Genomic DNA, 14,893 nt, shown 5'->3' with positions numbered 1-14,893 from the left:
GCAATTTTTTTCTTGCAGGGTTTTATATATGTCTCCCCATTGCCTTCTCGCTTGCATGGTTCCTGCTGAGAGGTCTGAGCTTAGTCTGACTTGTTTGCTTTTGTATGTGACCCTTCTGTTTTCTCTTGCTGCTTTCAGGAGTGTCTCCTTGTCTTTGAGTTTGGAGAGCTTGACTATGCTATGTCTTGTTGTTTTTCTTTTGGGGTCCACCCTTCCTGGACTTCATTGGGCTTCTTGGATCTTTATTTTTTTCGCTTTCAAGGATGTTAGAGAAATTTTCTTCCAGTAGTTCTTCGACTATTTCCTCTGTGGACTTGTGTGACTCATTTTGTTCTGGAATGCCAATAATTCTTAGGTTATTCCTATTCATGTTGTCCAACATGAATCTTAGACCTTCCTCTGAATTTTTTTACCCTTTTTTGGGTTTGTTCTTCTATCTTAGTGGTATTGAGAGACTTGTCTTCCAGCTCACTAATTCTTCCTTCCATCTCATCTATTTTACTCCTCTGCCCTTTCAGGGAGTTTTTTATTTCCGCCATTTTGTTGTTGATTGTTTGGACCTCTTTCTGTAGGTTTTGGATTGTTGCCAATGCTGTATCTACCTTGTTTCATTGTTCCTGTAGCGCTTTTCTGACTTCTTCCTTATTTTTCTCAACTCCATTGTAAAGTGTTTTGAGACATTTTAAATCATTTTTCTGAATTCTTTCTCAGGTATCTCCAAGGCCTGCCCTCCTTCCAGCATGGAGAGAAGGTCTACTTCTGGTTCATTTGTCTCAGATATTTTATCTTTTTTCTGGACATGTGCCAATACGATCATCTGCTTTTGCTTCTTGGACATGTTTAATGTTTATCTGTGGCCCTAGTAATTAATTAAGTATGTGTTTTGGTAATTTTTAATGTTTTCTGATTATCTCCAGGAAGGTGTGATCAGGTTGTGGTTTTCCTTTTCACACTCCTTATTGCTTGACTCAGAGTAACTTTTTTTGGGCCTCAGTTGGACCTGAGCCTCGGCGGCGGGCCATTTGGACCTCGGGCTGGTGGGTTGAGCCTAGGGCGGGCGGTTTAGGCATCTGGGGGCCTTGGTGTCAGTGACCGGGCTGCAGGAAGGTTGAGTCTCGGGCGGGTGGTTTGGGCCTCGAGCGGGCTGTTTGGGCCTCTGGGGGCCTGGGTATCAGCAGCTGGGCATCAGGCGGGTCTGTGCGGATTGGGCCTTGGGGGGTCTGTGCCTCAGGGACCCGGCTGAGGGCGGGTTGGGTCTCAGGGGCACTGGGCCTTGGCGACCAGGCTACGCGGTGGATTGGGCCTCGGGCCCTGGGCCTCAGTGACCTGGCTGTGCGACAGTCGCGGGTTTGCGATTTTGGCCTTGGTTGGGCCTGGGCCTTTGTGACCAGTCTGTGGGTGGGTTGGGCCTCAGGCAGGCCTTGGCCTCAGTGGGAGTGTCTGGGCCTTGTCCTCAGTGGGCGGGCCTGTGCTTTGGGCGTTCCTGAGCCTCGGCGGCTTGGCACAGGCCTGGTCTAGGCCGGGGCAATAGAGGGCTGGGGTTAGTGGCTGTAGGGAGGTATTGTCCGTATCTGATGACGTAAAAAATGCCTCAGTCTCTGTACCGTGGGTACCCCGAATTTCCTGATATCTGCGCTGATATCCCTCTCTATTTGTTCGGCTTTGTTAGTTTATGCTTCCTTTTCTCTGGAAATGCAGCCTTCTAAGTGGGGTTGCTCTAGCTCTGCATTCCAATGTCTGCAGGGGGCAGAGGCAGTCGCTGGCGCAGGCATGGAAGCAGGAGGCACGTGCAGGCAGGCAAAAGCTTAAAATGCCTGTAATTCCTCAGCAATTTGATCTTTTAAAAAACCGAGTTCAGAATGTTGAAATATAAGATCTTATGTTTGTTCAAAGGCTGTCTGTCTGCTAGACAGAGGTTTTCTATGTGCAATTCTGCCCCTTTTCCCCAGAGCCCTACTTGAGCTGCCTGGTCCGGGAAGCGCCGCCCTCAGTCCACTAATTGTCTTTTAAAAGGAAGACAACTGATGGTAGTGTGGAAGATCACTTGGAGGGAAGGAAGAGTATGGAGACAGAAGGGACCAGGCAGAAGGATCCTGCAATAAGCTAGAAGTGTAGCAGATGTTAAGTGCCAACAAGTTGGTTCTGACTCATAGCAACCCTGTATGGTTTTTAAGGAGCAACTAGTGGGTTTTAACTGCTAATCTGGTGGTTCACAATCCAGTGTTGATCCACAGTGCCACTCCAGAAGTCCTAGTGTAGTAATGTTGTTATGTGCTGTGGAGTCGGTTCCGACTCATAGCGACCCTGTACAGGGTTTCCGAAGCTATAAATCTTTACAGGAGCAGAAAGCCTCATCTTTCTCCCGCAGAACAGCTGGTAGTTTCGAACTGCTGACCCTGAGGTTTGCAACCCAATTCGTAACTACTATGTTACCAGAGTATAGCAATAGAGCCTGGTAATTAAAAAAAGTGAGGGCCCTAGAGTCCGAATACCTGGGTTCAAGCCCTGGGCAAGCTACTTAGTTCCCCTCTTCCCCAGTATTCTCATCTGGGTTGTTGTGAGGGTTAAGTGAGATAATAGCACTTAACACAGTGCCTGGAACATAAGCATTGTAATATTAGATGGAAGCAAGAGTTGTAGGTGGTGATAGTGATGATGAAGGCTCAACCATGGCTGTGTCAGTTGGGATGGAGAGAGGGCATCAAGAGACATTTCTGAGGTTTGAATGGCAGACTATAAACTTGTGAGATAGAGAGATTGGTTCTGAGATGGAAATTGTAAAAGTAGGAGCAGGTTAGAGGTGGGATGGGGGCAGGGAAAAGACACTGAGTTTACTTTTGGACTTGCAGATTGTCTGGAGTCTGAATAGAAGCCTCCAAGGCCGGGGATCAGATGGTTGTTGGAGCCATTTGTGTGTTCGTTCACAAACATTGAGTGCTCCTGGTGTTCTAGGCACCGTGCTACACATGGGGGGGATGCAGACATTAGTGAGTCACAGCCTCAAGAAGCAGTCAGTTGATAGAGAAAACAGGTCACCCCTGCCCAAAAAAGCAAGTTTTAAGGGTAATAATGGTAAGTTAGACATGAGTTATGCACCAGGTCACAAACTCTGCTCGCCTGCTAACCAGAGGTTGGCAGTATGAACTCACTGGCCTCTCTGTGGGAGAAAGATGTGGCAGTTTACTTTGGTAAAGATTTCCAGTTTTAGTAAACCTTGTGGGGCCCTGTTTTTCCCTATAAGGTCTCTGTGAGTTATAGTTGACTTCCCAGCAATAAGGTTTTAATTTGTTTTTGACAGGTGTCTTGGATTTTGAGAGGTATCCTGGTTGGTAATCCTAGGGAGGAAGCATTTTTTAGAGGATGTGCCCTTGAGTGGAGTATTAAAGGGGAAGTAGTTTCTGTTTGAAGGCGGAAAGTGTCTGAGAGAACAGCGCCTAACTCTAAGTTATTTAGTCTTGTTGGGTTTCAGCAGAGCTTCCAGACTTAAGACAGAGTAGGAAGAGAGGCGGACCACTTCTAAGTGTTTAGACACTGAAAACCTTATGAATATCACAGAACATTGTCTGATACAATACCGGAAGATGAGCGCCTCAAGTTGGAAGGTGCTAAAAATAGGATATACGAAGCACCAGCTGCAAGCATCCATTAATAATTGGAAGGTGGAATGTACAAAATATGAATCTTGGAAAATTGTGTTGTTGTTGTTAAGTGCCATTGAGTGGATTCCAACCTATAGGGTTGCCAAGGAGCTGCTGGTGAGCTTGAATCACTGACCTTGCAGTTCAAATGACTTTGCAGTCTGACGCAGTAGCCCATGGCGCCACACCAGGAAAATCGGAAGTCACCATAAAGGAAATGGAATGCCAGATCGCTATCCTAGGCATTGTTGAGCTGAAATGGACTGATATTAGTCATTTTGAATAGGACAGTCATATGGTTTGCTTTGCTGGCAACGACAAAATGAAGAGGAATGTTGTCACGTCACATTCATCATTAAAAAGATTTCAAGTTCTGTCTCGAAGTACAGTGCTGTCTGTGATAATACCCATACACCTACAAGGAAGACTAGTTAATGCAACTATTCTTCAAATTTACCCACCAACCTACTGAAGCCAAAGATTATGAAGTTGAAGAGTTCTACTAACTTCTTCAATTTGAAATTGACCAAACATGCAATCAAGATGCACTGATAATTACTGGTGATTGGAATATGAAAAGTGGAAACCAACAGCAGCTGGGAAATAGGAACTTGGTGGTAGAAACCATACTGGAGATCACATGATAGAATTTTGCAAGATCAATGACTTATTCATTGCAACTACCTTTTTTCAACAACATAAATGGAGACTACACATGTGGAATACACAGGAATCATATTGACTTCATATGTGGGGAGAGACAAGGTAGAAACCCAACAACATCAGCTAAAACAAGGCCAGGGGCCAACTGTGGAACAGACCATCAATTGCTCATGTGCAAGTCAGGCTAGCAGCTGAAGAAAATTAAAATAAATTCATTAGAGCCAAAATAATTACTTTTATTACATCCTACCTGAACTTAGAGACCATCCCAAGAACAGATTTGATGCACTGCTATTGTTGTTGTTAAGTGCTGTGAGTTGATTGTGACCCATAGCGACCCTGTATAGAGTTTCCAAGGAGTAACTGGTGACCTTGAACCGCCTACCTTGCAGTTCAAACAACTTAACCAATTTTGCAGTCTGACACATTAGCCCACAGTGCTATACCAAGACTCGACACTAATAATCAAAGGTTAGAAGAGTTGTGGGAAAACATCAAGAACATCATACACCAGAAAGCAAAAGGCCATTTAAAAGATAGGAAAGAAAGACAAGACCAAATGGATGTCAGAAGAAACTCTGAAACTTGCTCTTGAACATAGAGAAGTTAAAACAATGGGAAGAAATGAAGAAGTAAACGAGCTGGATAGAAAATGTCAAAGGGCAACTTGAGAAGACAAAATCATGAAATGTGCAAAAAAATGTGGAGCTAGGAAACCAAAAGGAAAGAACACGCTTGGCATTTCTTAAGCTGAAAGAACTGAAGAAAAATTCAAACCTCTGGTTACAATATTGAAAGAGTCTAGGGGCAAAATATTGAATGATACAGGAAGCACCAAAAGAAGTTGGAAGGGATACACAGAGTCACTGTACCAAAAAGAGTTGGTGGATGCTCAGCCATTACAAGAGATAGCGTATGATCAAGAACTAAAGATGAAGGAAGAAGTCCAAGCTGCACTGACAATATGGGTGAAAAACAAGGTTCCATGAAATGATGAAATACAAATTTAAACAATTTAACAAACTGATGCAGCTCTGGAGACACTCACTTGTCTGTTACATAACATTTGGAAGACAGCATCAGTCAACTGATTGAATGAGATCCATATTTGTGCCCGTTCCAAAGAAAAGTAACACAATAGAATGTGGAGATCATTGAACAAAATTATGCAAGTGAAATTTTGCTAAAGATATTTTTTTAAATGGCTGCAGCAGTACATCATCAGGGAGCAGCCAGAAATTCAAACTGGATTCAGAAGCTGTAGAATGAGGAATTTCGTTGCTGATGTCAGATGAATCTTGGCTGAAAGCAGAAAGAGGTTTACTTGTGCTTTGTTGATTATGCAAAGCCTTTAGACTGTGTGATCATAATAAACTAGAAAGATGAAAACATAATAAACATCCATTGCAAATAATCTGAGAAGCTGGATTATATGAGGAAGAATTTGACATCCTTGCTTGCTGGAAGCTAAAAGGATTTGAAATATTTACTGATGAAGAACAAAGATTTAGTATGGATTGCACCTCAAAGCAAAGAATATGAAAATCTTCGCAACTGAACCAATAATAACATCATGATAAACAGAAAAGATTGAAGTTATCAAAGCCTTTATTTTTCTTAAATCCACACTCAAGGCTCATGAAAGCAGCAGTCAAGAAATCAAAAGATTTATAGGACCTGCCTATGGCCTTCCACTGTATTAGCCCTATTGCAAACTAGGATTTGACATACCCTCTACCAACTCCTAAGCAGAGGAGCAAGTGGGAACTGCCTAAGTGAAAAAAAAAAAAAATCAAAAGATGCACTGCATTAAACAAATCTGCTGCAATAGGCCTCAGTGTTAAAGAGCAAAGATGATGAGGACTAAAGTGCTCCTGACCCAAACCATGGTATTTTCTTTCAATCACCTCACATGCATGTGAAAGTGGGACAATGAATAAAGAAGACCATAGAAGAATCTATGCATCTGAATTACGGTGTTGGAGAAGAATATTGAAAGTTCCATGAACTGCCAGAAGAACACACAAAGTTGCCTTAGAAGAAGTACAATCAGAATGCTCTTGTAGAAGCAAGGATTTGTCTCTTATATTTTGGACATATTGTCAGGAGGGACCAGTCCTTGGAGAAGGACATCATTGTTGGTAAAGTGGAGAGTCAGAGAAAAAGAGATGGCAGCCACAATGGACTCAAACATAACAACAATTGTGAGGATGGCACAGGACCGAGCAGTGTTTTGTTGTGTTGTGCATAGGGTTGCTGTCTCTTCAGCATAACAATAGTATTGTTGGGCAGACTACAGGGGGTAGGGATGGGCATATGACTGAAGGGGTAGGCAGGCAGAATATATAGGGCCTGTTTATGGCCTACAGAAGAAAGCCAGTAGAGATGTTTACGTAGGGGAGTGACCAGACCAGATTTGTTGCTTAACATTACTTTGGACACAGTGTATGAGTATGAATTGAAGAGCAATACTAAAGGCAGGGCAGCATGCTTGCATTCATTCATTCAACAAATATTTATCCAGCACCTGCTGGTGCCAGGTACCAGTCCATTTCCTGGGGTTAACAGCAGTGGACAGTTAGGTCCCCATCCCGGTTCCCTTCCCTTTGTTATATGTGTGTGAAGAGGAGGTTGACGGTAGTTTAGGACTAGTTAGGAAGGAAGCAGTCATAACTGCCCAGGTGAGAAATGGTGAAGGCTGAAACTCGTGCTGGAATGAAATGAAGTAAATAGATTTAGGAGTTTTTGTTTGTTTTATTGTGTTTGGGGAATTAAACTGGCAAATAATGCCGACTGAATGGATGTGGCACTGAGAGAAAAGTCATCTAAACTCACTCTTAGGTTTCTGGTTGTTTCTCTAAAATAGATCACAAATTCTGAGTAGCATGTTTTGCATATCCCTTGTGAGCTATATGCTGGGCAGGTTGAAGTCTCTCCCTCTATTTCCTTATTTGTAAACTGGGACTAATATCCCTACTTCCTTCATAGGGTTTTATGAGGATTCAAAGAGTTAATGAATATGAAGGTGTGATACACATTTAGCAAATTGTAGCTATTATTAGTATTATTGGTACTCTGCATATAGTGTCTAATGTGGTATAGTGATTAGTACTCTGCGGTTCTTTAGTGGAGAACCAGAGTTCTTTATTATTATAGAGATTGAATGTGGAGAATCAGCTCAGTAAATCCAATCTCGTGAAATCACCATCGTTAGGTGAATAAGTATTACAGTTTAGGTATAGAAAAGGCCGATGAGATCTGCTTTTATGGAAACACCTGCAAACGTTTTCCTAGAATTATATAGGGTTCTACTTAGGAACATAAATGTATGCATTTTCTTGTATAAACACCTTCATACCTGAAAGTATTCTCAAAGAACTAGATTTAAATTGGAGCCCTGGTAATGCAATGGTTAAGCACTTAGTTGCTAACTGAAAGGTTGGTTGTTCTAGCCCACAAGCTGTTCTGAGGAAAAAAGGTGTGGCATTTGGCTTCTGTCAGGATTATACAGCCTATGAGGCAGTTCTACTCTGTACTCTAGGGATGGTATGAGTCACAATCAACTAGATGGCAAAGGGGGGATGTTAAAATTATTTTAACTTGTATCCATGCTTATAAATGACCTCATTTTCCCTCATTCGTATTCCTGTTATTAGATTTCTGATTTGTATAAGAGCCTAGAACGGAAAGAAAGTAAAATCCAGCAACTAGCAGAAACCGTAAAGAAATTTGAAAAGGAATTCAAGCAGTTTTCACAGTTGTTTGGCAAAAATGGAAACTTGCCATCAAACATCCAGGTGAGAAATGGACTTTACAGAGTCAAGATTTTGCAGTGAAGCTTTTTCTTTTAAGTCTTTATATGGAAAGTGTTTCAAATACACAGTATAAGAATAGTGCAAAGAATCCCTGTATGCTTTCCCATTCACCCTTCTCCCAAGATTCACCCATTGTCAACATTTACTCCCATTTCCCATCTCTTTTCCTCTCTGTATGTATATATCTATGTTGTTGTTAAGTGCCATCAAATCAATTCTGACTCATAGCAACCCTGTATAGGGTTTCTGAGGCTTTAAGTTTTCACAGGAGCAGAGAACCTTATCTTTCTCATGTGTGAGCCATGAATTGTGGTTCACAGTCCAATGATTATTATATGGAACCATTGCACTCCCCATTTGTGTGTATATAGGGTTTCCAAGGAGCAGTTTAGCAGTTGGTGGGTTTGAACCGCCAACCTTGTGGTTTGCAATCCATTGCTGATCCACAGCGCTAACCAGAAGTCCATATACATATGTGTACAGATGTGTGCATGTGTGTGTATGTATGTTGTTGTTTAAGTGTTGTGGAGTTGGTTCCGACTCATAGCAACCCTGTATAGGGTTTCTGAGGAGTGACTGGTGAGCTTGAACCACTGACTTTGCAGTTCAAACTAACCTTGCAGTTCAGCGCATTAACCCACAGCCCCACAGCAGGACTCCTGTGTATATATGTATATAGTTGTTAAGTGCTGTTGAGTGGGTTCCGACCCATAGTGGGTTTCTGAGGAGTAGGTGGTGTACTAGAACCACTGACCTTGCAGTTCAAACCGACTTTGCAGTTCAAAGGACTCCATAAATATAAAATATATATATCTGTGTGTGTGTGTGTGTTTCTGAACATTTGAGAGTACACTGCATAATTATGTCCATGTCCCTGTACCCCACAAGTCCTGGTGTGTTGCTGCAGGTTAATACTCTGGACTGCAAGGTCAGTTTGAACCACAAGGTTGGTGGTTCAAATCCCCCAGCCACTCCTTGGAAACCCTATACAGGGTCACTATGAGTTGGACCCAACTCTGCGGCACTTAACAACAACAGCAATGTATGTATACACACACACATAAGAAACTCAAACTACTATTGAGTTAGTGCTCATCAATAGCAACCCTACAGGGTTCCCAAGTCTTTACAGGAGCAGACAGCCTCATCTTTCTCCCTAGGAGTAGCTGGTGGGTTTGAACTTCTGACCTTTTGGTTAATAGCCGAATGCCTAACCCACTATGATATCAGGACCTCTCTCTATATAACGTATTGTATAATGTAATGTGTATATATATATACACACACAAATACACAGGGAGAGAAAGATGAGACTTTCTTCTCCTGTAAAGATTTACAGCCTTGGAAACCCTATACTATGAGTTGGAACCAACTCCACAGCACACCACCACCACATATACATACATGGGTATGTTTGTGGAGCCCTAGTAGTGCAACTGTTAAGTTCTCTGCTGCTTACCAAAAGGTTGGTGGTTCAAACCTACCCAGTAACTCCATGGGAGAAAGACCTGTGGCTCTTCTCCCATAAAGAGCACAATGTTTAAAACTCTATGAGGCAGTTGTACTCTTGTCACATGGGGTTGTTCTGAGTCAGGATAGACTCAACAGCACTTAACAACATACTCACACACATACATATTTACGTACATTTAGTATATGTATTTATTTGTGTATGGTGTGGCACTGTTGGATAAGCACTGGACTGGTAACCTCAAGGTTGGCAGTTCAAACTTACCAGCTATATAGGGTCTTGGAAACCCTGTACAGGGTCCCTGTAAGTTGGAACTGACTCCACAGCACACAACAACAACAATATATGTATATGAGTGTTTCTTATATTTAGTATACATATAAGTGTTTATGTGTTAATATTTCAATTCCAAACTTTTCCTAACACAAATACCAGTTTGAAGTTCAGACACGTAGGGTGAGGCTAGGAGAGTAATAGAGTAAGAGTTCACTTTAATCTCCTTCGTCTAAAGAGAGCCATGGAAAGTTCAGGCCTTACTTCAGGGCACTTATCCTGCTTGTAGTGCTCAGGCGAGAACAGGTGTGTCCTCTTCAGTTCACTCTCCTGCCTTCCAGCAGAGCAGGAGAGGAGTCCAGGAGAAGAGCTTCTACGAAGGCAAAGAAATGATAAGACAAGGGAGAGAGACAGCATGAGACTGGAGGAACGAAAGTGCGTTAGAGAACCAAGCAGAGGGACAGTGAAGGAAGAGTACACACCAAATGAAGAAAAGCCGAAAGATGTGTAACAGGAATTGGGATAAGAAAGGAAGATGAAGGCATTCGTTGGCTGGGTTCACAGCGATCCTCCTCGAATTTCTTTCCTGGACAGTGTATTTTTCATGGGTTTCTGTATTTCACGAAAATGTGAAGCATTTGAGTTGGAAAAAAAATCAATCTCATAAACTACTAAGATATTCATTTTTTTGGTATCCAAAGGCTCTTTCCAGTCACATTGACAAATCCGCGTGGTTAGAAGCTCAAGTGTGTCAGTTATTACAAATGGCTAACCAGCAACAAAATAAACTTGACACGAAGTCTTTGGTGGAAGCGATTGATGCAATTAAACAGAAAATTACCCTGCTTGAAACCAATGATTACAGACTAGGTATGTCTGATATTTTACTTCTCTTTTGGTGGCCTGCTTGTTTGTATGTGTTTGTGAAAGAAGCAAACATCTGGGGAAATAGCCAACCACAGCTGTGCAAGATAAAGATATGCTGTGGCCGAGAACAGCGTGAGATTCTAGCAGCTCAGGCAATAATGAGGACGGCCTGTGAGTGTGGGGGTGGAAACAGTCACGGGGAAGAAAGGGGCCAGGGAATTCCAAAGAATTGGGAGTGGTGGTTTTTGAAAACAATGACAGTGCTGAAGGAGAGATGTGTGGGAACTTTTTTTTTCAAGTATGGAAAAATATGCAAGAGTTTGGCTATTTTAACATCAGTCTACTTAGAAAACGAGCTTGACAGGCTAATGCATGATGGTTGAAGGCCCAACTTTCAGAGCACATTTAGGCTTTCTTGTTAAGGTAATAGTATTAATTTAAATGCTTCACTTGGAGACTTCGGGTTCAGTTGTTGATCTTCGGAATGTCAGAATTACAGGCAGGAAGTAAAAGTTCCCACTTGGGGCAAATTCTAAAGAGAGCTCGCCGGCTTATGGAATCTTTTTCTCTGTCTCTCTGCAGTTGTTTTGGAAGGCCAGACTAACAAACATGATGCTCACATTAATATTCATAAAGCGCAGCTGAATAAAAACGATGAGCGATTTAAACTGCTAGAAGGTGCGTGCTATAATGGGAAGCTCATCTGGAAGGTGACAGACTACAAGATGAAGAAAAGGGAGGCAGTGGACGGACACACAGTCTCCATCTTCAGTCAGCCCTTCTACACCAGCCGGTGTGGCTACCGGCTCTGCGCTAGAGCTTATCTGAATGGGGACGGGTCCGGGAAGGGGACACACCTGTCACTGTACTTTGTGGTGATGCGGGGGGAGTTTGACTCACTGTTGCAGTGGCCATTCAGGCAGAGGGTGACCCTGATGCTTTTGGACCAGAGTGGCAAAAAGAATCACATTACGGAGACCTTCAAGGCCGACCCCAATAGCAGCAGCTTTAAAAGGCCCGATGGGGAGATGAACATTGCATCTGGTTGTCCCCGCTTCGTGGCTCATTCCACACTGGAGAACACCAACAACACCTATGTTAAAGATGACATTCTGTTCTTGAAAGTGACTGTGGATTTAACTGACCTGGAGGACCTCTAGTCATGGTTTCTGGGACTGATAAAAGGACTTCTTAGGTCCAGACCTGTGGAGGAAGCTGTCTGTGACTATCATGTTAGCCTGAATCTAGACTCAATACACCTTCACATTTGGCTTTTTGCCTTTGAAGTTTGAAGTTGGTCCAAAGCTCTGAAAGTGCTGTCACCTTTCTACTTTTTACTTGATCCCCCTTGAAACTGGAAGCACTTAGAATATCCTCTTGTTATTTATATTTTTATGTCTTTTTAAATAGAGGGCAGGTGTTCTTGAGAGCAAGGTCTGGGGCTCATCTGGTTCACTGGTGCTTATTAACACAGTGCCACAGGGCAGACACTGTGTAATGCTGAATGTTTCTGAGAAGACAGATGCAGCAGAATTCCACATGGAAAATGCTTTGATGTTTTACTATTGATTCTACACTTGACCTTAAACCTGAAAAGGCAATCTTGCAGGATATGTGAATGAAATAGTTACAAAGACACTATACCCTATTTGGACCAGACTTTTTTATTTGGATACGTAATAAACTTGTGGAAATTGCTACAAGTAATCTATTCATGAAATTCACCAGCAGTGTATAAGCACAATTTGTAAGGGTAAGCATTTTCACTCTCCCTGCTAAACTCAAGCAGAAAATACTGGATGAGGGGGCTTCCGAAATTTATGGGAGAATGGAATGAAAACATCATGGAGTGTTTGAAGCCCCATTGTATGGTGTGTATGTTAGGAAAGTTACCCAGCCCCTGAAGTTTGACTTTTATGTGGTTCAACCGTGTGAAAAAGCTTGTTTTTATATAAGTCAAAAATAGTCAAATGTAGTAAGTTCCATGGGGTCAACTTAATAAATAGATAAATATAATGAAATGTACAAATAGTTTAAAGATACTTGGTCAACAATAGTAAGTTAATTTGAAAATGGGCAGAATTTAGTAAATGATGGAGAAAATGTCCTTAGTAGGTAAAATGAACTTTAAAATCTAGAGAAAATGTCCTAAGTAGGTAAAATGAGCTTTTTAAAATCTGCAATTTTCTGTATGTGCCAGAAGTACTCCTATTCAAAATTCATTGCTAAAAACAGCATCTCCTGTTCTTTATGAAATAACTATTGAATTCAGAAAATGGCATGGAAATGGCATTTTATAAATTTATGAAATTTCTTGTCAGAGTCCTGAGTACTTGTGAAGAACAGATGAGCGTGTCCTTATGCATTTATCTGTATGAATCTGAGGGTCTGTGTAGAAATCAAGATGAGGCCTTAGGAGTTTTGATAAGCCTAAGCTTATCCTGGTATGGCACTGTAGGATAAGCACTGGGCTGCTAACCACAAGATCAGTGGTTCAAACCCACCAGCCGCTCATTGAAACCTCTACACAGGGTCACTATGATTTGGAACCGACTCGATGGCACTTAACAACAACAACAAGCTTAACAAAAAAACACCATGTGTTCCTAAACCCTTTACTATTGTGTCCCTTACCATTGTTCACTTGGGGGTTAGCTGCTCTGATTGTACAAGGACCAGTGTCATTGGGTAGAAGGCCAAACTTTAGAGCAGCTCAATTGGGTGTTGACAAGATGTCTTACAACTTCTGAGCAATTAACCTAATAAATAGAACATGGTTTATGAGCATATTCTCGGAATGGTGATGGTGGTTATGTGCCATGGAGTTGGTTCTGACTCGGGATGACCCTGTATAGGGTTTCCAAGGCTGTAAATCTTTATGTGAGCAGAAAGCCTCATCTTTCTCCCGTGGAACAGCTGGTAGTTTCAAACTGCTGACCTTGAGGTTTGCAGCCCGATTTGTAACCACTACGCAAATTGACCACCAACTCATGGCAACCCCATGTATAATGGAACAAAACTCTGCCTGATTCTGTGCCACCCCTGTAATTGGATCTGGTCCAAATTGTTGTGATCCCCAGCGTTTTCATTGGCTGCTTTTTGGAATTAGGTCGCCAAGCCTTTCTTCCTAGTCAATCTTAGTCTGGAAGCTCAGTTGAAACCTGTTCAGCACCATAGCAAATGTAAGCCTCCACTGACAGATGAGTGGTGGCTGTGCATAAATTACAGTGACTGAGAATCGAATCCAGATTCCTTCAGGGAAGACAAGAATTCGGCTCTGGAACCTCATTCTGGGAATGATGGTAACCTTCTTAGTCTCTTCTGTGAAGCTTTCAAGATGGTAAAGACTTGCACTTCTGGAGTCATCTCAAAGGGTTAAATTTAAAGAAATGGCTTCACAGTAGACATACGCTGTATCTGCTAGTGAATCATGGCGCAGTTGTGAACCAATAAGACCATCTCAGGAAGCATTTTTTTTCCTAACCACAGTCAAACCCAAGTGGCTATGAGTGTTTGTGAGTGATATTTCTAATGAAATCCGAGGTTATTCATCTTTATGCTCCTCAGGAGTAAAAGATCATATTGTTGTAACTAGATTTAAGTATTTGATGTAAAAAAAAGCATTTTATAATTTGTCACAGTATTAGTTTTGTATGTTCACCCAACTTCTACACATACAAAGTATAAGTCGTGTGGTTTGCTAGAGATCAGTTCTGCTTCATTGATACAGTGACTAAGTGGTCACGGAATGAAGACTTCTGAAGTAAAATACATTCCTTTGTCTCAAAATAGGAGTTGTGATTTTTGTTTTAAGAAAATGAATCCATGTAAACTGTGATTTGTCTTTTATGATCTAAACAGCTGTTTTTAGTCCACATCAATAGAATTTAAATTTAAATCAGGTGGGATGTGGCGCTGTGGGTTAATGTACCAGCCTGCAAAGCTGTTTGAACTGCAAGGTCGGCAGTTCAAGCTCACCAGCTGCTCCTTGGAAACCCTAGACAGGGTTGCTATGGGTTGGAACCGACTCAACGGCACTTAACAACAACATAGGACAGAATAGAAATGCCCCATAGAGTCTCCAAGGCTGCAATTTTTTTTCGGAAGAAGACTGTCACATCATCTTCTCCAGGGGTGGCTGGTGGATTTGAACCAGCCTAGTGCTT

General features: G+C 42.0%; 1 protein-coding gene across 2 annotated transcripts in view; it reads left to right on the top strand.

Annotated features, from left to right (window-relative positions):
- The window catches only part of TRAF5 (TNF receptor-associated factor 5), a 42,396-nt gene extending 30,301 nt beyond the window's left edge, over nucleotides 1-12,095 (top strand). Inside the window, exons 5-7 of one of the 2 annotated variants that reach the window (XM_006834032.1) lie at nucleotides 7,958-8,098; nucleotides 10,562-10,730; nucleotides 11,310-12,095. In XM_006834032.1, the coding sequence (XP_006834095.1) occupies nucleotides 7,958-8,098; nucleotides 10,562-10,730; nucleotides 11,310-11,887 (888 nt within the window). In that variant the 3' untranslated portion in view covers nucleotides 11,888-12,095. The remainder of the gene's footprint in view (nucleotides 1-7,957; nucleotides 8,099-10,561; nucleotides 10,731-11,309) is intronic. The other variant, XM_006834031.1, reaches the window with a different exon arrangement.
- Nucleotides 12,096-14,893: the final 2,798 nt, after the last annotated feature.

Source organism: Chrysochloris asiatica, unplaced genomic scaffold, assembly GCF_000296735.1.
Source record: "Chrysochloris asiatica unplaced genomic scaffold, ChrAsi1.0 scaffold00009, whole genome shotgun sequence".
Taxonomy (NCBI): Eukaryota; Metazoa; Chordata; class Mammalia; order Afrosoricida; family Chrysochloridae; genus Chrysochloris; species Chrysochloris asiatica.
The sequence above is the reverse complement of the archived record's forward strand: the minus strand, read 5'-3'. Positions and strand labels throughout refer to the sequence as shown.